The sequence below is a fragment of the Tilletiaria anomala genome (assembly GCF_000711695.1).
Source record: "Tilletiaria anomala UBC 951 chromosome Unknown K437scaffold_157, whole genome shotgun sequence".
Taxonomy (NCBI): Eukaryota; Fungi; Basidiomycota; class Exobasidiomycetes; order Georgefischeriales; family Tilletiariaceae; genus Tilletiaria; species Tilletiaria anomala.
Window position 1 is genome coordinate 1 of NW_013546865.1, and position 27,646 is coordinate 27,646.

The 27,646-nt window shown below is 57.1% G+C and overlaps 8 protein-coding genes across 8 annotated transcripts; 4 read left to right on the forward strand and 4 right to left on the reverse strand.

The window, feature by feature from the left end:
• Positions 1 to 1,240: 1,240 nt before the first annotated feature.
• Positions 1,241 to 3,678, reverse strand: K437DRAFT_48803 (P-loop containing nucleoside triphosphate hydrolase protein). The gene is made up of 2 exons (XM_013384701.1): positions 2,699 to 3,678; positions 1,241 to 2,621 (listed from the first exon to the last, which is right to left on the reverse strand). Exons 1-2 carry the CDS (start codon positions 3,501 to 3,503, stop codon positions 1,414 to 1,416), a joined length of 2,013 nt encoding a protein of 670 aa, XP_013240155.1. The 5' UTR covers positions 3,504 to 3,678; the 3' UTR covers positions 1,241 to 1,413.
• K437DRAFT_260021 (uncharacterized protein) lies at positions 3,522 to 11,783 on the forward strand. Its single transcript, XM_013384702.1, has 10 exons — positions 3,522 to 5,009; positions 5,074 to 6,273; positions 6,339 to 8,266; positions 8,328 to 10,039; positions 10,107 to 10,384; positions 10,456 to 11,046; positions 11,133 to 11,198; positions 11,263 to 11,357; positions 11,422 to 11,481; positions 11,572 to 11,783. Exons 1-10 carry the CDS (start codon positions 3,905 to 3,907, stop codon positions 11,611 to 11,613), a joined length of 7,077 nt encoding a protein of 2,358 aa, XP_013240156.1. The 5' UTR covers positions 3,522 to 3,904; the 3' UTR covers positions 11,614 to 11,783.
• A 2,975-nt stretch (positions 11,784 to 14,758) lies between these two features.
• On the forward strand, positions 14,759 to 16,983 carry K437DRAFT_48877 (uncharacterized protein). The gene is made up of 2 exons (XM_013384703.1): positions 14,759 to 14,775; positions 14,859 to 16,983. The coding sequence occupies exon 2, from the start codon at positions 14,932 to 14,934 to the stop codon at positions 16,753 to 16,755; it is 1,824 nt and encodes a 607-aa protein (XP_013240157.1). The 5' UTR covers positions 14,759 to 14,775; positions 14,859 to 14,931; the 3' UTR covers positions 16,756 to 16,983.
• On the reverse strand, positions 16,983 to 17,869 carry K437DRAFT_48845 (uncharacterized protein). The gene has a single exon (XM_013384704.1). The coding sequence runs from the start codon at positions 17,712 to 17,714 to the stop codon at positions 17,211 to 17,213; it is 504 nt and encodes a 167-aa protein (XP_013240158.1). The 5' UTR covers positions 17,715 to 17,869; the 3' UTR covers positions 16,983 to 17,210.
• Positions 17,788 to 18,545, reverse strand: K437DRAFT_282178 (putative splicing factor 3B subunit 5; the record flags this gene model as incomplete). Its single annotated transcript, XM_013384705.1, has 4 exons — positions 18,420 to 18,545; positions 18,219 to 18,304; positions 17,945 to 18,068; positions 17,788 to 17,832 (listed from the first exon to the last, which is right to left on the reverse strand). The coding sequence occupies exons 1-4, from the start codon at positions 18,420 to 18,422 to the stop codon at positions 17,788 to 17,790; spliced, it is 258 nt and encodes an 85-aa protein (XP_013240159.1). The 5' UTR covers positions 18,423 to 18,545.
• Positions 18,546 to 18,946: 401 nt separating this feature from the next.
• Positions 18,947 to 20,602, forward strand: K437DRAFT_265222 (rab GTPase activator; the record flags this gene model as incomplete). Its single annotated transcript, XM_013384706.1, has 4 exons — positions 18,947 to 18,985; positions 19,078 to 19,513; positions 19,572 to 19,680; positions 19,747 to 20,602. 4 exons carry the CDS (start codon positions 18,947 to 18,949, stop codon positions 20,600 to 20,602), a joined length of 1,440 nt encoding a protein of 479 aa, XP_013240160.1.
• Positions 20,603 to 22,155: 1,553 nt separating this feature from the next.
• K437DRAFT_260026 (uncharacterized protein) lies at positions 22,156 to 25,491 on the forward strand. The gene has a single exon (XM_013384707.1). It carries the CDS (start codon positions 22,519 to 22,521, stop codon positions 25,426 to 25,428), a length of 2,910 nt encoding a protein of 969 aa, XP_013240161.1. The 5' UTR covers positions 22,156 to 22,518; the 3' UTR covers positions 25,429 to 25,491.
• On the reverse strand, positions 25,468 to 27,646 carry K437DRAFT_48938 (uncharacterized protein; the record flags this gene model as incomplete). The annotated part of the gene is made up of 1 exon (XM_013384708.1): positions 25,468 to 27,646. A coding segment is annotated over one exon (2,141 nt), but the record flags the coding sequence as incomplete, so codon positions are not given.

Below are 27,646 nucleotides of genomic sequence, written 5' to 3' on the forward strand. Positions count from 1 at the left end.
GCAAAGGGAGGGCTGCCGCCCGGTCCAGGAGGCATCATAGGACCAGCGCCAAGCCCGTGGCCACCAAAGCCGCCCATCGGGAAACCGCCGCCGCCGGAAAACATTCCCGGCGCTAGGCCCTGCCCGAAGTTCTGAGCAGCAGCCCCATTGGCATTGAGGGCTAACAGAGAAAAAGATGACCAACCAGCACGTGAGAATCGATAAACACACCCTTCTCGCTCGCTGCCACAACTCACCAAATGCCAAAAGAATAGAGGAGAGGAGAGCTTGGGCCTTCATTGCTGGAATATATGGACGGACCTGCCGGTGTAGGCTCTTTGGATATGGGAAAGGGAAGCGGGAGGATGTGATGTGCTCGACCAGCGAGGCTCGGTGAAGTGGGAGAAGTTGGGTTGGAGATGGGGTGGGTGCAGAATTGAAGTTAGGGAGTCGCTGCTAGGATTGCGTCTATTTGTATGATACCGCGAACGAATCGCTCGTCAAGCCCTTTAAGTTGAACGTCTCAGCAAACTGGTTGAAGAGTCTTTTGAGTTGTGGAGTGTGGTCCCAAGCCCCACAAGGCCACAAGATGGGAAAGGATCTGATTGGGTTCTACTGTCAGCTCACATGCGTGGTCCGCTGTAAAAGGATGCATGCGGCAAACTATAATTCAGCCGTTGGCCCCACACCAGCCCCGCCTCACCCTGCCGCGCACCGCGCGTGCTTCATGGGCAGCCACTGTGCCATGACCCATTCACTAATCTTGTTGTCGGGAGCTCCGGTTATGGTGTGGCGCTACTTCTGCACTACGAAGCATCGGCCTTACACAGTAGGCTGAATGTTGATTTTAGCGCATTAGTGCAGCTGAAACGAGGTGGGGCATCGAACGTAAGCACATCTGCAAGTTCGCTGCGGGCGTCGAGCAGTGATGATCTGATCTCGCCGCTTTCGGGATGTCTCCAAAGCCCACACACATGCCAAACGAGAGAGGCCACACGGCGCGAACTGACGAGTGAATGTGTAGTGAAGGATGGAGGTGGTGTTGACGTATGAAAAAAGGCGTTATGTGCATCGAGGCCCGAGCCCATGATAATGAACTACATTGTACAACATGGAGCATGCAGCACACGAGATTTCGCCTTCGCTTTTAGCTCCAACCGCATTGCGGTTTCACAAGATGCAAGAATCCATATAATAGGACGAGGATGAATGAAATGGTGAGACAGTCGCCTGTGGGGTGTGAATCTGATGCCGGACACGCCATCTGATCTACATCCATGCGAAGAGCCGTTGCGCGCCTCAATAGCGACCACCGACTATGCCGTTTGACTCTGATGATGTCAGCGATCACTGTCGTTGAATGGAAAGAGTCGAGAGATAAGATCCGTCCTAGTTCACATACGTCCACGTCGCATCTACATTGCGTGTATGCGATCAATCTCCTTCGTCTGCAGAGCTTTCATCCCCAGCATGCTCCACCTGCAGAGCTGCGAACATGCTCGTCGCTGGCCGAAATGAAGCTGTCACCTGAGCTTTTTCATCCACGTCGCTCAGGTCTGACTCGCCAGTCTCCATTTCGCTTAGCGTACGGTGTCCCACGTCATCGCTAAAGCGAACGGCTTTACCATCGGAAGCAAGCATGTGTTCGTCGTGGCTAGCTTCTTCGATCTCCTGTACTGCATCCTCGGCGTAAAATCCTCCCTCCTGAACTTCTTCAACATCAGCGTCGGAGCGAAGCCAGATACCTTGCTCGGTACTCTCGTCTTCCTGCGATGTGGGATGAGCCGGCCGGAACGCCCACTTAATGCGTCCTTCGGCCAAAGCGCGCAAAACCATATTGGCTGCACGGTTGGTGTCTGCGCGCCCAGCTTTGGCAGTCTTGAAGTTGTATCTTGTCGCAAGCGCTTCCAACACATAAATTGCCGTCAAAGGGTTATCTTTCCCTGATTCTGAACCTCGCTTGCCTTCGCCTTTCAGCCGGTAGATTACCTCAAGCGGCAGACGGTGCGCGGCGTACTCGACGCAGGAAGCTGCAGCTTGGACTTGCGAGATCTGCAAGATTCCGCAAAGCACCTGTATCTCCATACCGACAAGGGAAGGAAACACCAGTCCAGGTGAGTCACATAGCATGACGCGCGATGACAGGTGGCCATACATAGACGCTTGCTGCTGTCGCGGGCAGTCCAGCAGCAGATGGGTCTGGTAGTGCTTTGTCTTTCCAGGCGTCTTGCTCGCGCGCACCTTTTGGACGCCGAGAAGCGCATTGATCAAGCTGGACTTTCCGACATTTGGCTGTCCGATCAGTCCAATGCAGAGGTCCGCTCCCAGGTGCCCAACTGCCGCACTTGTATCGCACCCCTTACATACAGCCGGGTCCGAGACGTGTCGAGATGCTTGTGCACCCTCCATTCCTGCCCTGGTTTCTTCATGTGCCTGATTACGCAGGGTATCCCAGTCGATAGATCCGAGACGCCGGCCCTCATCTTGGCTGCTCTGTTCGTGATGCCATCGGCGCAGTGCATCCGGATCTTTCGACATATGTTCCGGCGGTTCGACAAGCTTATTGTACGCTGTTTGTATGGCGTCGATAAGGGCGATTCGAGATTCAGGGCTGATTGAAGATTGAAACCGTATGCGAGATCCTGCAGGAGCACCATTAAGAAAGGGCACAGTTCAGAGTTAGCGGCGTCACTTCCTTGGTGCATTTTGCCTCACTCGCCTTGTCCCTCGTGAGCCTCTCTCTGAACATAGCTGGAGGTGAGGACGACCTGCCACTGTGGGTATTTCTGCTTAAGCCATGCTTGCCACACTGCCGCTACATCCGCAGTGACGAGGTCCACTTTGGTAAGCACGAGCACGGTGCGTCGCCGCCTCGTATGTCCTTGGCGAAACAGATAATCTTCCAGCGAGGGCGGCAAGTGGATCGGGGGACAGCGGGTATCTAGGAGCACTAGGAGAATCTGGACGCGGTCTACCACTCGCCAAAGCTGCTGGTAGACTTCGAGATTGCGTTCGAACAGCGAGGGGATGACAGCAGCGGCAAGAGTGGCAGCATCGTCGTCTACATTATGTTCCGCTGCCCGGCCTTTCCCTTTCACCGTCAGCGCATCTTTGAAGCATCTTTGCACCTCTTCGTCGGTCTTTTCAAGCCAATTTCGAAAAGCCTCGGCTTCGTTCGATTGGACAGCCTTAGCTGAGAGTTCGTGAGACCAGCGTGGCTTCTTTGGAAGCGTCAGCAAGGGCCTCGACCGGCTCGTTTTCTTTGATACACTCTCCGAGTCAGAGCTGCCTCCTCGAGCTACATTGTTCTCTGGATGAGAATACAAAGTCAGAACTCTGGGGATCGGACGCGCCAGGACGGTATATGTCGCATGTAGATTGAGTTGTAGGAGCGCATCGGGTCCCAATTTGGCGAATGACGATTCTTCACGTTTGGCAATGTCTGTCAGAACTTGCCGCCTCTTGTGCTTTGCTATTTGACGCGTCCCCTTTTGCCCTATCTGGGTGCTTCCCTTCTTGCCCATTTCGCCTGTGGGGTTTGCCCTACTTCAATGAAAGCCGTGTTCTCGTTGACGACGGCACAGATAAAGTGGACATGGATGTGTCATGAGTTTGAACATGAGGTGGCGAGCAGATCACGCCGAAAAGTGATCGAAACACCGCAGACTCACTTCACGCAACGGACAGAGAGAAGCGGGAAAAGTGGAGCTTTGCCTACACGATCGGCTTCGGTATCTCAACTTGGGCCCACGTTTTGCTACATATGAGCAGACGGTCACCTTCAATCATGCGTGGTGACCGCGAGAACTGCTGCTGAACGACGGCGCCTTCGCCATAAGGTCGCCCTCCCGCCACCTGGATCCCTAGCCGATGGATGACTGACCGGCCCACGGCCGGCGCTAGCGAACTCAACCGAGCAGTCACGATGGCGGCCGCTTCAGGCGTCGGTCTAAATGACTCTGAGCGGCTCACGAGCTTTCACTTTCTCAAGGACAAGGATGATACAGCAGAGGCTACATTCACTTTCGGGGGCGTTGGCGACTTCTTCAGCAAGGTTCGCTCGGCCTGGGTCGCTGGAACTGCACCCAAGGATGATGCACGCGACGGTGCAGATGTTGAGGCTCTGGACCCAGTGGCTCCGCAGTGGGCGGATGTCAGATCTCCAGGAGAGGCGGAAATCATATGCCTATTCCTGCCAAGTCGCGAAGGCAGCGTTACGAACGATGGAGGAAGCAGCAATCGTGCGCGAAATACGCCAGCGTCAAGCACGATGCCATTCAAGGGTAGAGTCAAAGTGCAGCCAAGCAAGTCAGATCCGAATTCTTACAAACGAGGGCATCGCCAAGCTCCTTCACTTGCGCTGCGCACCATTGGATCGATTGGGCTGTCCAGCTCGGCTGTCGCGTCCATCACCCCGGCTGTTGCGCTCACGTCTAATCACTTTTCATACCTCGCTGGAGCTCCGTCCATGGTCGATGCTAGCATGATGGTGGAAGATGGTGTCAGCACTATAGCTGATAGTCCTTCGATCAGCGACCGATTGCCACAGGGCGATGGAGATACCCAGCTCGATCACAGTGACGATGATGCGGACGAAGGCGATGTACTTGGCTCACTCAATGTCAACCGACGGTCGGCGTACGGCCTTGGGCTGCACAGGACCCCGTCTCTACCATCTTCGGATTCGATAGCAAACGGAATGTGGGGCATGTCCACCATTCCAGGATTCCCGCTATCACGCGGCACGCTGGCAGACGATGCGCGCAGTATACACAGTAACAGTGCAGCTTCAACACGCCAGCGCGGGTTGGGTAGCAACAGGTACGACTTTCAAACGGCAAGTAGTGACTATGGTGGACGGACCACGCCGACGAGCAGCGCGGCGGTACACGGTCTACAGACAAGCGCAGACGCAATCTGGCGAAGGATCAGAGGCGAAGGCCTTAGTAAGAAATTTTGGATGGCCGATGAGAATGTCAAGGAGTGCAGGGAATGCCTGTCCTACTTTACGCCTTTCAGACGAAAGCACCGTGAGCCAAAAAAATGATTGCTGCCCAATTCCGACTCAATTCGCTGACATAGAGTGCATCTCAGATTGCCGACTCTGCGGCCAGATCTACTGCAGCAGATGCGCTTCACACATCATTCCCGGTGTCCGCTTTGCCAACGATGGAATGATCAGAGTGTGCAACTTTTGCATGCGCATGCTGGAAGAGTACGATGCGGAGGAGGCGGGCTCGACGTTCGGCGGCACAGTGCCCGTTCATGGCGAGGTGTCACTCCATAGGCGGCCTTCACTTCGACATACATTCACCGGCACCACTAAGGTGCTTCCGGGCATGATCTCTGCACCGCTCGAAGCTCAGGTCAAAGCCCCGCAGTCACAGTTCGCTGCTAATCATCTCTTCGCACGAGCCAACATCAAGTCCGATCATGGGATTCCCCATGGAGCTGTCGCTTCTATTCTACGTCAGCACGAACGTGACATACGTGCTTCAGAGCTTGGTGCGGATCATGGCGGTGAGGTGACCCCTGGGGTACCCGACGCAGTCAACACCGCCGATGTACTTGCCTGCTCGCAAGAAGGCGCGCTTTCATCAGCGCACGACGCGCCAGCGCCGTTCCGGAAAGCGTTGAGAGAGGAGCCCAGCCCGACATTGGATGCAGAGGATCCAGCTCCTGATAGTCCTCACCCGGCAAACGAACCGTCTTCCGGTTCGAGAGCAGAAGAAGCGCACCAGCAACCGTCCACACGGCCTTCGCTCGCAACGCAAGCGGCTGTGTCGCATGCCTTGAACATTCCGTTCCCGAAATTGTCCACGACCGGCGACATCGCTTCGGATCACAATGTCGCTGCCTTTTATCAGACTGACATCTCAAGCGATCCAAGAGTTCGACTTGTTGGTGAGGGGCTCTCGCACACACGGACTCGCTTGCGATCCCGCGCCGATCTGCTTCGGGATGACGATAGTCTTCCTCGCTCCGAAGGCCGGCACTACATGTCCCGCAAGGAGGGCACGCTTGGGTTCCATCAAGAACCTTCCTCTGCGACTTGGCAGACTGAGCTCAGCAGCGCAAGCCTCGCTCACTTGACCACCATGGCACGCCAGACACTCCAGCATGCTAAAATCAAGGACGTTGATGATTGGAGCAAGGTCATGATTACTCTCGCGCTCAAAGCAATTACTCGTGTCAAACCAAATGCACGCGCCGGGGAAGGTATGGGCATCCGTGGATACGTGAAAATCAAGCGCATCCCAGGGGGCAAACCCTCGGACACACAGTATGTCGAAGGTGAGCCACGCAAGGATAGAAGATTCTGTTGGTTGCATCTGCATCTCATATTTTATTTCTCTCAGGCTTTGTTTGCAGCAAGCATGTTGCCACCAAGAAGATGGCGCAGAGCTTGCCGCTGAGCCACGCGCGTGTTATGGTCATACAGTTCCCGATCGAGTTTCATCGACCAGACACTCAATTCGTGTCCCTGGAGCCGGTCATCGCACAAGAGCAAGAATACACACGACTCCTTGTTGCGAGGATCCTCGCATTACGCCCTCAGCTCCTCGTGGTGGAGAAGACGGTCTCACGTCTGGCCCTTGAGATGCTCGAGGATGCCGGTGTCATTGTGGTCTGGAGTCTCAAGGCAAGCGCCGTGGAGGCCATCAGTCGCTGTACACAAGCCGATATCATTACTTCGGTCGACAGACTAGCACTAGAACCACGGCTTGGGCGCGCAACAGCATTTGACGTGCAGACATACAACATCGTTGGGGTGCCAGAGGCCAGCAAATCTCTCATGCGCTTCGAAGGTCTGAATCGGAATCTCGGCTCGACAATTCTTCTTAGGGGTGCAGGACCTGAGAGCTTGCGTCGCGTCAAAGTCATCCTCGACCTCTTGATCTTTATCGCTTACAATTTGAGGCTCGAGGAGCACCTTATGCGCGATGAGAATGCAGCCTTGCAGCTTGCGCGAGAGCTTCAAGATACCGATGAAGTAGTCGCAAGCACGCGAATTTTGGCAGCTGCCAAACGCCAAAAACGGATGGCACAGCAAGAAGCGCGATGCATCGAAGGAGCGGGGCTATCTTCCCGAACGCAGCACATCTTGCATATGTACGATGGAATACTCGTTAGCGCATCTGCTGCCGTCAGAGTGCCGCCTCCTTACCCACTGGCCAAGATGAGGGAGATCGCCGATCATCTCGCGCACCTCAAAAAGCTGTGCGATGAGGAGGAGGTGGCACGTATACGTGCAGAAGAGCAGCATGACAGCGCTGCTATGACGCCTAAGGCTGAAAAGTCCGCAGCCGAGGGCGGACTTGACGTGTCATCGGGAAAGTCCAGTGCTTGTCCGTCTCCGAAATCGAAGGCATTGGACCTACGAGCCATCATGCAAAAGCCAGAAGAGGTTGCTAGGCGCGTCGAGTTCGACACGGAAAGAGCTCGATTCAGAGCTCAGATGCGTAGCTGGGAGCAATACTTGGACCGCTGTCCCGATGCTGTTACACCCTTTGCTCATCAACGGCTGGTCATGCTGGCTGTGACCTCGTGTTCGAGCACATCGAGTCCCTGCAGTGGCCCATCGCTCCACCAAGTCGATTACTACGGCTTTGGCGACGAGACGCTCGGCCAGTACCTTGAACGCCACTGCAATGATGCTGGGCTCATTTGCCCTGCTAACGGCTGCGACAAAGAAAACCTTCTGCACTACCGTAGCTACGTGCACAATGATACGAGAGTACAGGTCATGATGGAGCGCTTCGTGTGTCCCATCCCTGGGAGCGAGGGTCGCCTCTTGGTCTGGTCGTACTGCAAAGAGTGCGGAGTCGCCACTTCAGTGTCGCCCATCAGCGAAGAAACGTGGTCGTACTCTTTCGCCAAGTATCTCGAACTACATTTTTACGCTGCTGACAATTGTCGCACATCGGTGTGCACCCATCATTTTTTTCGGGATCATGTTCGCTATTTCGCGTACCGGAACCTTGCCATACGCTTCCACACTGATCCTATTCAGACCCTTGAGGTCACAATGCCAAACTTGCGCCTGCTCAGCCGGCCTGACTTGCGCTGCAAGATGAAGAATGACGAGGCATTAAAGCTTCAACAGAAGAGTATGGCATACTGGAATAGCGTGCTTGCTCGTCTCGAAGCGTTGAGCGTTGAAGTCGGGGTCGAACGCGATCAAGCTACGCGGCAAAATGGTCAAGCGATGCTCACTGACTTGATGGCAAGGTTCAAGGAGGATTCTGACCAGATGGACTCTGCCTTGCGCAAGGCATACTTGCAGGTGCGCCTTTCGTCTCATGGCTTTTCCCCTGGAAGACTGCAACTGACGCGTTGTTCTCCAGAGCTCGGCAACCACGGCGTTGTCACTGAACGTCGTTGTGCGACAACTTCAGGACAAGGTCGTTCAATGGGATGTGGCATTTGTCGAATTCGAGCGAAACTTCCTCCCTTGCGAAAAGGACGTCCGGCGCTTGACAGCGAGTCACCTGAAGCGCATGTTTTCGGAAAGGGAGAACGCTGAGAGACTCGGAGACAGGCTGCCAACGGCAGCTGAGCTGGACGAGCATGCGGGCGACAGCTCAGAAGCACCTTCAAGGGCTGAAGGCGCGAGCCCACCAGTCGGCACACTGCCAAACGATTCATCTCTCACCGTCGGGTCCGAAATTGCGGCGCAGGGCATACCACATCCCAGATCGTCTGCACCTCCAGGGTCTCCAAGGCGAGAGGGCAGCGCAGCAGTTGCATGCGGGGGGAATACGTCAGCGGACGAATCAGCGGTCGAAAGCCTGCGACCCCGTCTGCCCCGGCCCCTTGCTCTTGATGAGAGCTCCTGTACGGAGAACGACTTGAGTAGCAACGTCTCCGGATTGGTGAAACGCTTTGAGATTCCGGCTAAGGGGAAATTATTTGCAAGTTCAGCTGCTGAGGATACTCCTAGGCTTTCGGCCTGTCGGCCTCATATGCGACGCCTCAAGTCCGAGCAAACTCCTGGCCCAGTGAAGAGGATCGCAAGCATACCTCATCCCATGCACTCTGACAATGAGGACGTCAGGACGCCGGCAGCGCATAGTCAAGCAACCACTCCTACTGTATCTCGACGAGGCTCCGCTCGTGATAGTCCGATAGCGCGCACAGCAGGTGTGCAGCGTACGCGCTCCAACTCCAGGCGGCTCGACGGTGATAGAGCCCCTGTCGCCAAAGCAGGACCGCCTCCGAGCAGCTATCGTCCCCCTCGCATGAATGAGACTGCGCGTAGCGGGCGCTCGAATAGTCGTCCAAGTACAAACCGCTCGGGAGGCACCTTGAGCCGCAAGAATTCGTCTGATAATGAGCGCTCCCAGCCCCAAGGGCCATCAGGAAGTATAGTCAAGCAGCGTCCAAACAGCAAAGAGGCTTCGAAAGACACAGTCTTTCCCAGCCGCTTGCCAACGAGCACTCGCAAGGATACAGCGGGGGCCAGAAGCAAAGTCTCAACAATTGCGCGGCACTTTGATCGCATCAGTCGGGAAGCCGAGCGTGAGCGAGAGCACCAGCGCCAGGCGATGGCATCTCGCGCTCGCCGCGCGAGGCCGGTAGCATTCACACAGGCCCGTGTCGAGGTCTTTCGCAGCGTTCGCGATGCTGTTAAGGATGATGAGAGCGATAGCGACCGCAGCTCGGAAAGCTCCAAAGCAGGCGATGCTGAAGACGAGGATGAAGATGGCACTGATTCAGAAACAGTTGCAGACCATTCAACGGCCAGCCAAGTTGTTCCGCCCACCGCTGCCGGTGATGTCGATCCCGGAGATGATCGACCAGACAGGCTCACCCCTCCCACGGACGTCATGACAATCCAGACTCGCATGGGCGGCGAGAAGGGCCAGGACCCTGATGCGAGTTCTGTTACTAGTCAGGGTCAATCGTTCATGTCGTCTACACTCCCAACGCACGCTCGGAGTTTCCTGCTCTCGGATGGCGAGACGTCGGGCTACGAGCGAGGTTCTCTCATCAAGGCGATCTCAGGCCTCTGGGCCGTGCGCGGTGGAGAGCCTGTCCCGCTGTTGGAATATCCCATGTGAGTGCTCCCCATTTGTCTTTTTTTTTTCTCAGTCACCTCGCTTATTCGCCCATCGCCATGTCAGGCTCGCAACGGAGCATGTGTTTGCAGACTCGCAGATCATTGTGCGCGAGGACGAGCCCTCGTCCATCATCGCATTTACGCTCAGTTCCAAGAACTACTCGGACAAGCTGAAAAGTCTGCAGAGCAGCACTGCACGGCTAGCGGATGTGGACGAGTCGTTCATGCCAGGGGACACGACTGAGAGTGAAGGGTGGGGCTTTGTGAATGCGCCCATGCCTTCCGAACCGAATGACCTAGAGATGGCCATGAAGCGAGCGGGAGGGACGCATTTCCGCTTTGGTGAGTTAGGGGGACTTTCTACAAAGAGCAACCCAGTTGGTCACTGACCTTGGATCCGGCTGGTTCATCAGAGTTCGAATCGGGCTCGTCAAGCTTCTGGTGCCGCATTTTCTTTGCCGAACAGTTTGATGCGCTACGCCGCTCGTCCGGGTGTGGAGAGACGATTATTGAGTCGCTCAGTCGTTGTCTCAAGTGGGACAGCTCTGGCGGTAAATCAGGCGCTGCATTCCTCAAAACGCGGGATGACCGATTGGTCGTCAAGCAGCTCTCGCGATACGAGATGGATGGGTTTTCCAAGTTCGCGCCTGCGTATTTCGATTACATCGCCAACTGCTTCTACCGCGACCGGCCAACGACGCTGGCAAAGATCTTTGGCTGCTTCCGCATCGGCTTCAAGAATCCGCAGACGGGCAAGACGCTGAAGATGGACTGCCTTGTGATGGAGAATCTATTCTACGGGCGTGAGATGAGCAAGATCTTCGATCTGAAGGGCAGCATGCGCAATCGTCACATCCAGCAGACGGGCAGGCCAAACGAGGTGCTGCAGGATGAGAACCTGGTTGAGCTCGCTCATCAGAACCCGCTATTTGTGCGAGAGCACTCGAAGCGGCTGCTCAGGGCTGCCCTCTGGAACGACAGCCTGTTCCTGGCAGACATGAATGGTGCGTGAGGTCTCGGCAGGGCTGGGCGGGCTTGCGTGCTTGCCACACAACAAACATCTGAGATGCGTTTCTTCTCCCCTTTCCAGTGATGGACTACTCGCTCGTCGTTGGCATGGTCAAGGACAAGTCGGAGCTCGTCGTGGGCATCATTGGTTAGTCCAGACTGACAGCAGATAGGCGCATTTCTCCTGACACGTCTCTCGCCCACTCTCTCAGACTTTGTCCGCACGTACACTTGGGACAAGCGCGTGGAGAGCTTTGTCAAAGAGGCTGGCTTACTCGGCGGCACGGGTAAGGGCGAGCCGACGATCGTGAGTGCGCTTGAACGAGTTCCGGAACCAGCGCTGCAGTAGCTAATCGACAAAATTGGCTCAGATCACACCGCGGCAGTACCGCAGCCGCTTCCTCGCCTTCCTCGATCGCAGCTTTGTGATGGTGAGCTCACATGGCAACATGCTGTGCCGCGGATGAGTGGCTGTCCGCAGGCGCTGACTCAGTTCTCTCCCGCTCCTGATCGCATGACAGACGCCTGACGCGTGGTTGCCCTCGACTTGGGCGCATCAGTAGAGTTTGTTCGTTGACCGTTATATCCATCCTTGACTTGCGACTCCCAGCAAGCAGAGCATGTAGCATGTTCGATGGGATGTCAGTAGGGCAATGTTCACAGCATGAATTGGTCCGTAATATGCACTTTGTTGTACTAGCATATAAAGGTTACAGCAACCATATGATGGTCACGATGAAAAAGGAAAGTGTGTTGCACTCGCAGTCATCTCGACGCGTCGGTTACGCGTGAACGGACCAAGAGAGAGAGAGGCACGACTCGTGACGCCGACTGTCCCAGTGCCTTGCATCACGGGACACTGCTTCCACGCATGCAAGGCTTTAATGTAGCGACGACTAAAGATAAAAAGGTCCAGCCACTTTTGGACTTTTGATGGAATGTTCGAGGGTGGGCAAGCACCAGCGCAGTGTCCAGATGTTTTTCGGTTTTGCTTGGATTCACACCCGGTGATTAAGCCAGGGCGAGCATGGCACTGAAGCTGTCCTCTCCACTGCTGGTGCAGGTGAATGCACTGTCTATGCACGGCTGGGCCTTCCAAGCCACATCAAGGCAGGCTGACCAGGAGTTGCCACACTGCCCAGCAGTGCCCCACAAAGCCGCTGCCCGCCAGCGACAAGAAACTTGCCTCTCTCGCTACTTTCCATTGTTCCAGCACCCAAATTATTCCGCTCCATGAAGAGCTTCGGAGATTCTTGAGAGGCGGGTTTGTTACAGGTGGCATGTCAGCTTGACCTCTGGAGGCGCTGTCCTGTGGAATGTGGCCTGAGGAGCGGCTGGTGCTCGTCGGTATCGAACAGGGCTTCCACTTTACCAGCGCGGGGAACTGGTAAGTACGTCGTGTAACATACACATAAGCAGGAAAACGGCTCAACAACCAACATGAATTGACTGAACCCTACAGGCGGACAGGATCCGTGATGAGCACGGTGGCCACACAAGTTTTGGTTGCGTTTCCCGTTTTGCGAAGGTGGCGGAGAGGGGACGGGGAGTCTGGAGAATGAGATGAGTGCCTCTACCCCGGGAAGGAGAGAGATAAACTTGTCCGGTGTGTATGCCTGCAAGATGCAACTTTAGTGTAGCCATTGTATGTAACCTGTTCAACTGCAACTCGTTTGATCAACATATGTAGAATCGGTTCTCTGGAGTCAGGTCTGTACATGGCTAGAGTCTAGACGCACTTCTGATTACGATTTCTCGGGTCAGGCCCAAATAACGGTAAAACCTAGCGCTAGTTCTCCCAGGAAATCAAAGCGCCGGCAGGCAAGGTCCATTTTCCGGCGGGTTTTGTCCTACCTACTATGTACATAAAATCTACTGAGGAGATGAACCACTCATCGCCAAGCTGATGGGCTTTGCGCAGAGTAAAAAGTGTATTCCAAAAAGGACCCATCCAGATTCCTCCCCCTCCAGTGTGTTCAACTCAGAATCCAATCCATCCAACACCTGGATTGTGGATACCGACGGCATCTGCTGCTTGCACAACAACGCCATCCGTCCCCTCCACAAGCCTCGTCCGTTCCTTTTCCATCCATTGCCTGTCCATTGAGTGGATTGGCTGGTGCGTTCGTTTGGCAAGTCATCACCTTTTGGGCCGCCGAAACGCCGTCCTGTTGTGGCTAACAGCGGCAGCAAGCACACCCAAGGCTGATGATCAGCCTTCGTCGCTCGTCATCTTCTGTACCCGCCAGCCGCCATGCATCGTAGATGCGACCGACACCAACAAGGGCTTTCCACCAGCCTCCGGAGCAGACCCGCGCGGCAATAACAACATCCGGACTACGTACGTTAGCAGCACCCGTGGCCCCAGGGGGCCATGGAACCCGCCACCCATCACCCATCCTTCACCTCACGATCGGTGGCGTATCAAATGTTGACGCCGACCACGGCTAAGGATCCGCACGCACACATCCATCCTAATCATCCTACCCATCCATCCCTTCATCTCGGTTCCGGTCTCAGACCCGCAGCGGCCGCTGGCCACATACTATTCGCGCAAGACGGCACACACACTCGCGTCCCAAACACCAACAAAGTAAACGAGCGCAGTACACGTCCGGGGCAGCCAAAGGAGTAGCGCCTGCGGTGTGTTCGACGCAACTTTCCAGTCGAGGTCGTCTTCTATATATGAACGACGACGCAGGCTGTGTAGAGTCGAGGTCCATCTTCAACGCACCAACACAACTTGCTGTCGAACATATCCATTTTTATCATCATCACCCTGGCAGCAGCATTAGCAACAGCTCAAATCAGCGGTAGAGTCGGATCGTCATTACGCGCCCTTCTTTCCCCGGCTCCCCAGGCCTGCACATCTCTAGACAGCGTGGCAGGTGGTTGGCCCTCCTAAATTGACGGAGTAATTCGAGGTCCGCAGCAGTATAGTAACGCTCATCTTCAACTCCGACGACCTTCATTCAAGCTTCGCCAAGAGTCCTGCGCCTGCTTCTCCCCTCCTCTCCTTCTTGCGTCCGCTTTCCCCCTCCTCCTTTCTCCGTCCGCCGAAACCGCCATCTCCTGTGCTCCCTCTGTCAGCCTCTTCTCTCCTCCCGCAAGACGTCATACTTCGCGTCATATATGCCTGGGCGGTGCAGTCACAGTCACACCCATTCTTCCTTGCTGCAGTCCCTGCGCTTGCCATCTCGACTCTCTTCTATTCGCGGCACAGCAAAGCACAGCGCGGCTCCTTCGGTGTCTGCGCATCAACGCGACGTCGAGGCCGGTGAGCGAAGAGAGCGGTGCAGAAGCAAATCGGCTGATCCGGCTTCCGCTCGAATCTAATCAACCTCTCCTCATTATCTCCACTTGGTTCGAGCGCAGCAAGTGATCGGGCTCGGTACTCGTCCAACGAAATCACCACATCCGACTCCTGTTGCATTCGAGCTTCGACGCACCCCAGAAAAGAATACAATATCGGAAGACGACGTGTGAAGATACGAACCCAGCGTCAGTCTCCGTGCCAACCCCCTCCCTGTCATCCTCAGCTTCTTCCTCGCCACCACCTCGAGAAGCGATTTCGCGAACAAGCAAGGACGACGATAATTTCCATCATCGCATTGCATTATAACTCCTTTCGTCTATTTGTTGCAACAGTGAGCAAGGTCTATCGCACGACTTGCGCGCGGCAGACGCTTCTCACACTCTCATCGGTCAAGCTGGCTACCGAGTGAGTTGTGTACTTGTTAGTGGTGTTCGGTGTGGCCTCAGCCCATATGGTCGAATTGCTGACCTGTCTTCGCGATTCTGATGGCAGATTGTTTAGCTCAATTACCACCGTCCAGCTGCCGCTGTCCTCGTTTGAGCGCACAGCGTCACCAGCAGGCGGCATGTCGTCCTGGCAACAATATGCTTTACAGGCCGCGGCAGCAGCGGAAACGACATCCTCGTCGGCCGCAAATCAGCACTCGCCGCCTCACTCGCATCCACAAAGCACGCAGCTTCCGTCCATCTCCACGGCGCTGGCGCAAGGACCGAGTGCCAGCATGCCGCTCTCCTGCCCCTCCTCCTTGCCTTCCGCGCTCATTTCGGCGCCGAGTCCGCCCCGCTTTTACTCAATAGCCAGCACGAGTGCCGCTCTATTGCGTGCAGCCAATGCCAATGTGCATGGCCATGCCGGCGCCATCCTGCCGTATCCCGCCCACCTGACGCACGTGCCCATAAACTGGTCATCGTACCCGGCCATTTCGGACTATTCGCCGATGCCGATTCCTTCGACCGCCGCCGCCGCGCATGATCACGCACCGCACTTGGCGCCTGGGTTGCAACACTACCCGCGACTGGGCGCCGAGCTCTACACAGCCAGCGGTACGCATCCGCATCCGCAGCACCAGCTTTACGCCGCACATGACAGCGTCTGCACGGACGCCCCGCACTTTGGACCTGGCGGCAGTTCGCGCTACACGTCATCGAATGGCCTGCACGACTTTTCCATTTCACAAGCGCCAGGTGTCAGCGGTACGCTTGCCTCCAGCAGCTTGCTCTCCTCGACGCCGACCGGTATGGTGACGATGCGTGGGAGTTCACCGCTCGCGCCGCCAAAGGCGAAGCGCAAGCAGGTCAAGAACGCATGCACTAACTGCCAAAAGGCGTGCAAGAAGTGCGATGAAGGCCGCCCGTGCAGCCGCTGCGTCAAGTACCACCTTGAAGATTCGTGTGAGAACTCGCTGCGCAAGGAGCGAAAACGCGGCATCAAGCGTGGGCCTTACAAGCGCAGAGCGACGGCGAGGACCGCGCTTCTGAGCACGGATGCGAATGCGCCGTCTGCACACGCCAATGAGAGCCACTCGGTCGCATCGCTGCTCCCGCACTCGAACGTCTCGGCGCCCGTCGACGGGTCCGGGCTGTTCATCTCCGCTCACGCCGCCCCCACCGGCCTGCCCGCGTCCAGTCCATTAGGCGCGTCGTCTTCGCCTCTGCTGCTGCGTTCGTCTCTTCTCAGCACCAGTGTGCCGCCGCCGACGAGCAGTCCATACAACAACGTCACATCGCTGTTCCCTTCCGATCATGGCCCAGCTGCTCCTCAGCATGCGCAGTACCTGCCTGCGCGGTCTGATCCGCGCAATCGCGGCGGTGCTGTTGCAGGGACCATTCAATCTGGGCAGTTTGGCCCATCCGCGGGCGTGTACACGCAACCTGCCGCCCCCGAAGGGCCACCGCAGTCGCTGGCAAGCCACCATCATCGGTTGCACAGCGATAGCAGCAGCAGCTTGGCCACGCTCAGCTCCGGCTCGACCGCCACTACCGGCAGCGCCAGCAGCAGCACCCTGCTCACGCCGCGCACGCCTCTTGGCATCTCCTCGGGGGCTTTAGCGCTGCATTACGTGTCCAGCACCGTCGTGCCTGGGAGCAACGCTGCCGTCAGCAACGGCAACGGGCACGGCGGCCTGGTCCAGCATGCTGGGCCCAGCACGCCGAACATGCTTCCGCATCCGGCTGCAGCTGCGCTCATCCCCCCACCGCAGGGGATTGACTTGCAGACCGGCATGCCAAAGCCGTTCCCGCTCAAGATGCCACCGAGCATCGGCACTGGGCGCAATAAAACAGCAGGAATCGTCGTGAAGGGCGAGTACGATCAGCAGCAGCAGCGCGTCATCGTCGACGGTGAACACCCTGCGTTCATGCAGTGGCAGTACCCTTTGGGCGGCCATTGAAAATGTCCAAGCATCACTCATCCTTATTCTCTCCTATGGCCCACTCCTGTCGTCTCACTCCCACCCTTGGAACGTCGCATTTTTTTCTACGCAGCGCCAGCGCCCTCGCATTCCATGCTAGGGCCAACAAAGTTCTCGACCTTTTTCCACATCCAGCGACACCTACTTCTCCTCCTTGTTTTCTTTCCCCCCTTTGAGACAGCAACACGCAAAACGGAGATGTTTCAGTGATAGAATACCATTGTAACGGGTACGCACGGCACACGGCAGTCGCCGCTCAATTCCCTGCCCGTCTTCAAGTCTAGACAAACTACATGCGATCAGCATACAGTTGTACGAACAGCAGGCGCAAGAACAGATGTAAAGGGCTTCATCTCCGACAAGCAGTGCAATGAAAGCAAATTGTGATTGCTCATTGTATGTAATACTAGTATTGAAGTCACAAGAAATTGCGATCAACCAAGATCCATCATGATCACTTTCGATTGACCCACTTGTCTGCGATGCTGATTTTTGCTCAAGCCCTGTAGCGGCAGGCGAATCTTCGCACAAAAACGACCGCGCTTCTCATTACTGCACGCCTGCATGTGCCTTTTTAAAAGACTCGCGATCGAACGAATACGTAGAGACTGAATCGAGCGGAAGAGCACCGCGAGGTCAAAGGCACAGTCGCTGATGCGATGCCGCGTTGGGCTTGTAAGGCTGCACTTTCCAAGGTGATGCAGACATCGTGCGAGCGGAGCCTTGATCTGACTCGTATGCGTGAATCGATTGAAACGTCTGGCTTGCCTTATGACACTTGCATGCTTGACATGGCCATGTCTGGGCGTGAGCAGTAGTGGACCTTTAGCTGCAGGTGCGCTCAGCCAGCGCGGGAAAAGGGCGGCATGAATACAAAGCCTCTGCGCAGGCGATCGGCAAGAAATTGGGCCCTGTAGCCACCGCCCCTTGCGCTTCATCCATCAATTCCCGGTGCTGGAGGGAAACAAGACCAACCGGATGCAGCGAAACATCTGCCTGGTCGCCATAAACCTAGTCTTGCTCCTCGGGCGGCGGTCCACATGGTTGGAGCATCCTCTGCGTGGTGAGACAAGGGAGGTAACATGCATCGTAGCGTCAGCCAATGGGTTCTTTCCGACAGATCCTCCCGCAGCGAGGAGCACGTCAAAAGTGAGATGTCATGCCTCACCTCGCAGAGCTCAAATTTTACCCGTGCCTTGGATTCTCCATCGGCGAGCGCGACATATGAGTGTAGGTGTGGATGCCCGATTATCGAGGCCGACGTGTCGCGGTGCTGGTGTGTGATCCACTCACTGGTTGAGGGTGAAATGCCAGGGTAGAGATAAGGGAGGAAGCACCGCGAAGATGCAGAGTCAGTAAATCGAGCGGGAGGGGAGCGAAGCGGAGAGGTAACAGACGTTGTTCCGAGTCTGCACGCTCCGAAAATCCAGCACCCGACTTACTACTTGTTGATGTCAGGGTGAATAGTACCCGTGTAGCGAGCATGTAGGTGCTCCAGCTGGGTGTTCGCCGTGTATCGAAGCTCTGACTGCCAGAGCGGCGACCCAGACGAACGGACGGAGGACACGCACACCCAGATATAGACAAGCCATTGTCAGCCACCGGAAGCGGGAATGCTGAATTGTGAGAACCCGAGCGCTCACCATCTTTAGAAGTGGATCACAGACGCGGAGATCCGATCAGGCGGATAAGCTCGTGAAGTTTGCAATGCATAGACCTGCATTCGATGGAGCTTTGAAGGTTAGAAGCATGGCTTGCATAGGGAAGGGTGCCAGTGCAGAGTGAACTCGAGGTGCAGCCGAGATAACGGGCGAAAGAAAAGCAAGTCAAGCTCATCTGGTTCTTCCTTAGTTCTCTGGGATGGAACCAACAACACCACCGTGAAAGTCCTGTTGTCCCCGACTTGGAGAGCTAAGGTCTCGAGCGCGCGGCCGCGCTGAGCGCATCAACCCTCTCCGTAGCGCGTGACCGGGTCCTACTTCACCGTGAGAGGGGAGGGAGGAGGCTGGCCACGCAATGCAACTCGGGTCTTTACCTCAGACCAACAGGATTCTTGTGTATGGCAGGACACCTTGGATCCGACGTAGTGCTTCATACGTGTCGTTGGCAACTACATCCCGTCGCAAGCCGAAAATATCATCCAAGCAGCCTTGCCGATTCAGCAGCAATCATGGACGAGCACTACGACGTTGTAATCCTCGGAAGCGGTGTGAGTAGGCATGCGAGACGCCGGCGGCCTAAGGGGTGAGGACTGACTGATAGCGCGCACCTGGCGTTCTGTGCTGGTCCCATCTGCTATAGGTGACCGAGTGCGTCCTGTCGGCGCTGCTCTCCGTCGAAGGCAAGAAGGTATTGCACATTGACCGGAACGACTACTACGGAGCAGAGTGTGCCTCGCTCAACCTGACCCAATTGTACAACAAGTTCCGTCCTGGCACGGAGCCTCCCAAGGACCTTGGCCGTGACCGAGACTATGCCATCGACCTCATTCCCAAACTAATGATGGCCAACGGCGAGCTCACCAAGATGCTCGTCCACACCGACGTCACGCGCTACCTCGAGTTCAAGCAGATCGCTGCGAGCTATGTGTACCGCGACTCGAGGATCGCAAAGGTCCCCTCGACAGAGATGGAGGCCGTAAGGAGCCCACTCATGGGCCTGTTTGAGAAGAGGCGCGCGAGAAACTTTTTCCTCTTCATCCAGAACTGGAAGGACACCGACCCATCGACGCATCAGAGTGAGTGCCGCGTCGGCAATAACGCCGGACCCAGCAGCTCATCACATTTACTCTGTAGCTCTTGATCTCGACTCTGATTCGATGGAAAAGATCTACAATTACTTTGGTCTGGAGAAGGGTACTAGAGACTTTATCGGGCACGCTATGGCGTTGCATCTCGACGACTCGTGAGTACATGAAGGCAATGCGGTTGTGGTTGGGAAATGTCACTCACGCGCTCTTGGCCTTGACAGGTATGCCAAGCGACCGGCGCGCGAGACGTACGACCGTATCATCCTTTACACCTCTTCAATGGCTCGCTACGGCAAGTCGCCGTACATCTACCCTCTGTACGGTCTTGGTGAGCTGCCCCAGGGCTTTGCGCGCCTCAGTGCAATCTACGGCGGTACATTCATGCTGGACAAGCCGGTCGACGAGATCGTCGTCGACGAAAGCGGCAAATTCAAGGGCGTGCGCAGCGGCGAGGAGACAGTGCAAGCCGACATGGTCATTGGCGACCCTTCCTACTTCCGCGGCAAGATCGCAGGCAAGGAGAAGGTCCGCGAAGCGGGCAAGGTTGTGCGCGCCATCTGTCTGCTCAAGCACCCGGTGCCTAACACGGACAACTCCGACAGTCTGCAGCTGATCATCCCGCAAGACCAGGTGGGCAGGAGACACGACATTTACATATCGGTCGTCTCGAAGAACCACAACATCTGCGCCGAGGGTCTGTACATTGCCTCGGTCATGACCATTGTCGAGACCGATCGTCCGGAACTAGAGCTCAAGCCTGGCCTCGACCTGCTCGGCCCCATTCATGACAAGTGTGTTGCCTCTGCAAAATATTCTGTTGAGAGGAACCTTGCCGACATTGTGCTGATCGTCTGTCTTCCTCATCTCGCGCCCAGGTTCGTCGCGGTGGCACCGATCGAAGAGCCGGTAGACTCGGGCACGGAAAACAATATTTTCATTACGCGCTCTTATGATGCCACGTCCCACTTTGAGACCGTCGTCGATGATATCAATGACGTCTGGAGGAGGGCGACGGGAGGCAAGCCCCTAGTGCTCAAACGGCGAGACGACTCAGAGGGCGCTCAGGTTCAGGGTTGAGCACCGTGTCAGATGGAAGCTTGAGGAGACTCAACACGAGTCGGGAGATTCGGAAGAGAGTAAAAGGTGTATTTTGCGCCTGGACACGATTTCAGAGCAACTAGGGAGCCCTCGTCTTGCTATTTCTCATGCAGCCCTCGTTGGGTTGACGCCTTGATGGAGCCCAAAGGCCGGGTCCTCGATGCTATGCGACAAGTTGATGAGGAGGCTGCTTCGGTGTGCGTTGTGCGCCAGTGGATCGCCAGCCTAAGATCGACTGTTTTGGTGGGTGCAACTTACAAACGGCCCAATGAGACTTGTCACGTCGAGTGGGTGAAATGGCATCTTGGATGGATGCAAGACGCATGACGGGGCTAGCTCTGGCCAGGAAGTTTGCTCCCAATAGATGAAGGGGCGAAGGCCGAGAAAGCACTGACAAGCAGCAGGCATTCCGGGATGGAGCACTGGTCCACCGAGCAAGGGCGATCAAGCAAGTCGATTGGGTTGGCGTCGCGAGGGTCGATGTGAGGTTCAGCCCCGATGGGGCACACGCCGCCGGTTCGGCTCTCGTTTCTATTGACGCTTCACACATCGCACATAGCCCGCGCCGCTATTTTGCACCAAAAAACGCTCCACGCGACGAGTGCGCACCGTGATTCCCAAGCATCATGCCAATGATCTCAGTCCTCTTTATTACATCCTGGGGTGCGCTGGCCAGACTGTCGGAAGCTATCCGACGCCGTGACTGACTACAGCTCCCAGGAGTCCGAGCTGGACGTTCGCTACTGGGCTTACACCAGGGGGGGGGCGACGATCAAGGGCTCGCCAATCTGTATTCTGGGAGATCACCAGTCCCTAGCGAAATCCGGGCAAGTCATGCAGCCTCGAGACGAACGCTTCAACATGCGGATATTGTGCAGTAGATGGCGCACGACTCCCGCGGCACGAGCGATCTGAGTCAAATTTGATCCGAGACCTGCTAACACCCCTCGCGGAGGCTCAAAGTATCGTATAGCATACTACGGTCTATAATGCCGACCACGTAAGGCTGGTCAATGCTCTCTCCCTCGGCGTGGCCATGACTGTTCAGATGCGGCTCCAATGGCTGAAGATGATATCTCTACGCCAAGTCGAGACGTCCTGCAGACCTGTCCGTCGTGCACGCGCTCCTTCTTGGCGCTGATGCGGTGGTTTCCCACAGTCCGACGCAGTGGTGAAGGCAGTGTCGCACGGTCTATGCAAGGGGGTGAAATCGGACTACAAAGGGAGAGCATTGTATGTAATTACTTGCCGCAATCACGTTGAACAAAGTTTGCTCGCATACACATTCCATCTCTGGACGGACTTTCATTCGGCGAATTGGTTGAGGAAAGCGTTTCGCCAGGCTCGGGGGGATATGTGACCATCGGGAAATTACGGGTTACGTAAGTATATGGCGCCCAGTTCTCTCATGCATTTTGCGCAGACTGTGCAATGGTTAGCACCAGCCTTGTCACACCACGCCACTCGTACGAAAAACACAGCACACTGGCGCCTGATGCCAATCAGGATTTCTTGTTCCTTGGCGAGGAGTTTAGGCGTTCTCACGACAATGGGCAGATGTACAGTACACCTTTGGGGTGCAGGAGAGGTGGAAGAGGGTTCACGCTGAAGATGGTCTTGGGCGCAGGGAGCGACGGCGGATGACATGCTGCCACCATGCGAGGTGTGATACTCGAGCTGGGAGAGAGGAGCTGGAAGGACTGGTTGTGTCCCTTCCCCTGCCCATCTCGCCCACCCTAATATCTCGCTGGGCGGGGTGCTACTCCGTTCACTTGCCCATCAAAAGCACTGACCGTACGACCTTCTGCTGCAACATGCTTACCTCGCTCATGAGGAATATCGAGGCCTGCCTTTTGGATCTCGACTGCAGGTAGATAAGCGTCCTATAGGAGACAATGGCGGCGCCAACCGTCGAGAGACCGTCCACCGGGGGACAGGATATCCATCTTCTACCAGGATCGTTTCCTAGTTTGCCCTCAATCCCGTCTACAACCCCCAGTTATACGGGCTCGACTTCAGACGAAGCAGATCCGATCGAGCAGCCGCCTCTTGTAGTGGTGGAGGGTTTCTGCTGCACAGCCAACTCGCTCGTATGGGGCGATTTCCGCAACTGGCTCGACAAAGGCGAGCACTATTGGCGATCAGGCCGCGCCAAAACTGAAGCTCAACCTTGCGCCGAGTCATCTGCCTGCGAATCAATTTCAGCCTCGCCATCATACATATCGTCCATTTCTTCGAATTCGTCAAGCGAGCGCGCTCGTCTCCGCCCGTACCGTCCGCGCCGCGTCATCTTTGCGCCGATCGGCCCGGTATCTTCCATCCATGACCGAGCTTGCGAGCTGTTCTTTGCCCTGAAAGGCGGAGTTATAGATTATGGCGCCGAGCATGCGCGCGAGCATGGACATGCGCGCTTTGGACGGCGCTACGAGCGCGGCCTGCTGGAGGACTGGAGTCCGCAGAAGCCTGCACACTTTCTGGGTCATTCGCTGGGTGGTCCGACAATCCTCAAACTGCAAGAGTTGCTCAGAGAAGGGTTCTTTGACCAAGCGTCGGGATTGGCGTCGCCATCATCTCCATCAAGCTCTCGGTTTGCCGATAACTTGTCGGAGACGGAAGCAATTAGCTCACCGTCAGCAGATGCCATGGTCCTGAGCGTGACGTCCGTCTCTTCGCCCTTTCGCGGAACGCAAGTCGTTTACATCCTCGGCGAGAAGCCTCTTCCCTATCCGAGCGTTCGCTTCCTGTCTGCAGGAGACCTGCTCACGAAGGCCGTCCACTGCGCCGCGTACCTAAACATTGGTCCTGATCTGCTCAGCGACGCGTGGGGTTTCTCGAGGCGAGGCTTCATTGAGAGCAGCGCTGCAGTTGGAGGCGCTGACAATGCCGAGGCGAGAGACGACGCTGGAATTTGGCAGGGGCGAGAAAGGCCGCACTGGCAAGGCTTCCGTGGGTTTCTGAGGCAGCTCAAGAGGAGCGATTGGGCAGACGGCAAGGACTGTGCGCCGTGGGACTGTACCATCGCCGCCAGAGAAGAAGCGGAGAAACGCCCTATGTGGGGCGCTATTCGAGGAAGCCATAGCGCACGGACCTGGTATCGAAGCTACGCTGCATACATGACGATGCCTGCTCCCGCCTCGTCTTCAGCTCCCTCTCCATCTGCATCTCTTGGCATTGAAAAGGGCGAGCTTGCTCGAGGTACGGCAGGAATCGCTGCGGCGTTACCGCATCACATTCCCAAGCCATCAGCTTCGTTCCTTTCACCATTCACATTGACTTCGCGTCTGATGGGCCGGTACGACTTTGATCAGCTCGAGCCGCGGCCAGCCTTTTGGAACCTAGCAGCAGCACCTGCCACTGCCTTTTCATCACCACCGCCCACCTTGCTCTTCCTTGACAAAGCAAAGGACGAGCAAGCCAAAACCGATCAGCGCATTGTGAACGGCGAGGAGAGAGCCGCGAAAGGAGAGGAGGCGCAAGCCCCTCTGCCGGTGAATCCGTGGCATACCCTACTTCAATCGAGCAGTCAGCAGATGTTGACGCCAGAGGACGATCTGGTTCCCGTCGGCTACAGCAACTCCCCAAACAGTGCGCATCCCCCAGCGCTGGCGCAGGAGCCGCTCCTTGGCGGCGCGACACCTTCGCTAGCCAACCTCGGCAGCTCTGCTTGCATGACGCCGATGCTCAGTGCACGCAGCACATCCAATCCGTTCTACGACTCCACAAATGCGCACAGCAGCGTCCCTGGAGGAGGCGCAACTTCGATGCAGTCCCAGGAGCCGCTCGAACAGTGGTTCGCGAACGACGGCGTCGTGCCGCTCGCGTCGCAATACCACCCCGGGCCGTGCGAGGTAGGCAAGTGCATACATGCGGCGGGCCTGCCAGGCGCGACGCCGCGGGAGCTCGCAGTGAAAGATCAAAAGGACATGTGCGCAGCCGCAGCCGCAGAGGGTCATCATTTCGGGAACGTGAAGCCAAGGTCTAGAGACCCGTCCCTGTTTGAAAGCGGCATGAGGTCGAACGCAGACGCCGCCGACACGAATGCACCGCTTGAGCACGCTCGGCAGTCTAAGCCCCTTGTCCCACCGATGATGCAGCGCCAGGGCAGCGGCGCGCCTCGACCGCGTATCTGGGAGCGATCCGAGCTCGACGGCGGCTCAGAAAAGCAGCTTAAGAGCGCGTCTGGGCGTGATGCCGGCGGACCAGACAGCAACGTGAGCGGTAGCGGTAGCGACAGTGGCAGCATCAGCCCCAGCCACATTGGAGCGGCCGTTCTGGGCTCTGTCGCCTCCTTCACGAGAAGAGCGGTGCGCAAAGTAGGCAAGGCCCTCGTTGATCCCGCGCGCGACCCATATTTCCGGCCTTGCAACGAGATGCCTTCGTACACGGATCTCGAAGCGCAAAGGCAATCCGCCACGCAGCCATCTTCTCCCTCACCGCCAGCCTCGATAAGATCTTCCTCGATAGGATCTTCCTCGATACGATCTTCGTCGATAGGATCTTCGTCGATAAGATCTTCTTCGATAGGATCTTCCTCGATAGGATCGTCCCCGACAACCGCAGCATCAACGCTATACGCTGCCCCGCCCACCGCCTCGGGGAGAGCACCGCTGCCCGAACCCAACATCTGGCACACGTTTGTCGTTCGCGACACATCGCACGCGGCACTCTGTCCGCTGTGGATCGGCACGCAGCAGCAGCGCATTTTCTGGTCCGGCATTGGCAGCTGGCTGGCGTCTGTTGACGTGGCGTGGAAGGCAGAGGCAGGTGGCGATGGTGCTCGTGAGATTTCTTCGTTCGTCATTTAAAGATAAGGGATGTAATAAAGTAAATTTTCATTATCTGCAAAGTAAATCGACGGAATAGGATATGCAGGAGCGTTGATTCAGCTTTTGGCCCAAGGGCATGGACAAGGCTTGTCGCCATCAGCGGCGAGCGCGCCTCGATCGAGGAGTGCCAAGGCATTCTGCACTGCCTCATTGTTGACGTACAGCCGTCGGCGTTTCGACGCGCGCTGCTCGTCCTGCGCCGCTTGCTTGGACAGAGAGGCGGGCGGGAACGAGGAAGAAGCGTTAGTGTAGCCGATCGTGTCGCCAATCGAGGGAAGGTTGCCACCACTACTGTCGCTGCGGCTGAGGCTACCAGGGGCAGTAGAAGCGGGAGAGAGATGCTGCCACTGTTCATGCTGCGCCGTGACGTCACTTGACGCAAGAGGCGACGCCGCCGAGCAGCCTCGAATGTTAGCGAGCGCGTCGAGTCCCAATTGTTTTCTGTCGTTGCTGTTGCTGCCCCTGCCGCTGGCACCACGGTTCTGCTGTGATGCGGGAAGTGCTGCATGTACATGTGCATTCGCGAGCGTTAGCGAGCGACCCGCCACGACGTTGGCGAGCAGCTCAAGTCCGCCGGAAAACTGTTGGAAGTTTGGATGTGCGCGCAACTGACTGAATGCTTCTGGCACGCTCGCGCCGCCTTCGCTGCCGCCGCCGCTCTCTCCTCGTAGGTCGACGGTAGACGTGCAGTTCATGCCCTGCTGCGTGGCAGACTGAACAATGCTACGCCCATACGGAGCTGCAGATTCCGTTAGGCGCACACCCTCGGCTGATACGTTCTCGGGTCCACGCTCAAGCGCAGGATCCTCGGAGACCGCTGCGCAAAATGTAGCGAGGTCAGGGTCAGCGCTGCACGCTGCGCAGTTGCTCGGGTCGCCCGAGCACGCCGCCTGCTTCGGTGCTCGTATCTCCTGAGGCGCCGCGTACGTGTACGTATGCCAGAGTTTCGGGCGGCTGGCTCCTTGCTCTTTCGCAGCTGAGTGCCGCGCGAGGGGGCGCAGGAGCGGCAGTGAAGACGACGCAGACGCTGAAGAGGAAGCGGGCTGCACGAGCCAGAGTCTCGCCTTTGGCTTGCTGGCAGCGTTTGCTGCGCCGCGCCCGTGCCCTCCGGAGAGGGCCTGCTGGCGGCCGGACGCACGTGCAAGGGAGGTGGGCATAGATGTGCCGGTTCCCTTTTCTGGCATGGGTCTTGCGGCTGCAGTGTCCTCTTGGATGACCGCATCATCACCATCGGCATCAGCACTGCGTCCCTGAGCGATCCACTGTGTCGCCTCTGCTTCTTGCGTCTCGCCGCTGCTGCCGGTGGGTTGCGCGCCGCCCTGCTCAAAGTCGATGATGCCATCGCCGCGGCACGCGCAGTTGCCCTCCCCGGCGCAGAAGCCGCAGTCGCCCTCGTTTCTCCCCTCACTCGTCGGCAGCGGCAGCACGTGAGTTGGCGCCGCTGTTGCGACTGCGATGGGGACGGTGGAGGCTGTCAAGGAGAATAGAGACGACGAGGGCGAGCATGGCGGAGGGTGTGCAGGAAGCGCGCCAGTCGACGAGCCTGTGCTGGTGCCGGTGCGGATACATGCATTACCACCCGCTTTGCCGCAGCAGGCCAGTGCCGATTCCAGTGGAGACGGAGATGGAGGCGCGCCTGTGTTAGCAGACGACGCCATGGTGCGCAACACCGGAGACGGGTGCATGAGGCTATCATCGAGCATGCTGCAGGCGCACAGATGGGCGGCGCCGTGCTGCGCGCTGACGGGGGCCGTGCAGAATGTACATTCTCGATGCTGCACGGACGCTAGCGGCAATGCGAATGACGATGAGGGCGCCTGTTGGTCGCTCTTGGACCAGAAGCGAGACGGTGCCGCTGGCTGTTGATGCTGCTGCTGCTGCAAAGCACGCATGCGCGCTTGTTCATGTGCTGGGGCCTTGCATCCGACCTGCCTCGTTCCCGGCACGTGTTTGCCAACGCTGGTGGCGAGCTCGTCCTCCTCGCCTTGCTCCGTTCCCTCGCCGATCACAGCGCCCCACACGTCGCGCGGCAGTACGCAGCGCTCTGTACGAGCTCCGCAGCTGGCGCACGCGCTCTCGCTGGCGCTGGCGGCGTGGCCTTCGGCCCATGCGCGGACGCGGAGCGCGCGGGCACTCCAGGCGCGGACGCGGCTTGCGAGCACAGCATTGTTGGCGCGGAGGCGGTCGTTGTCTGCAC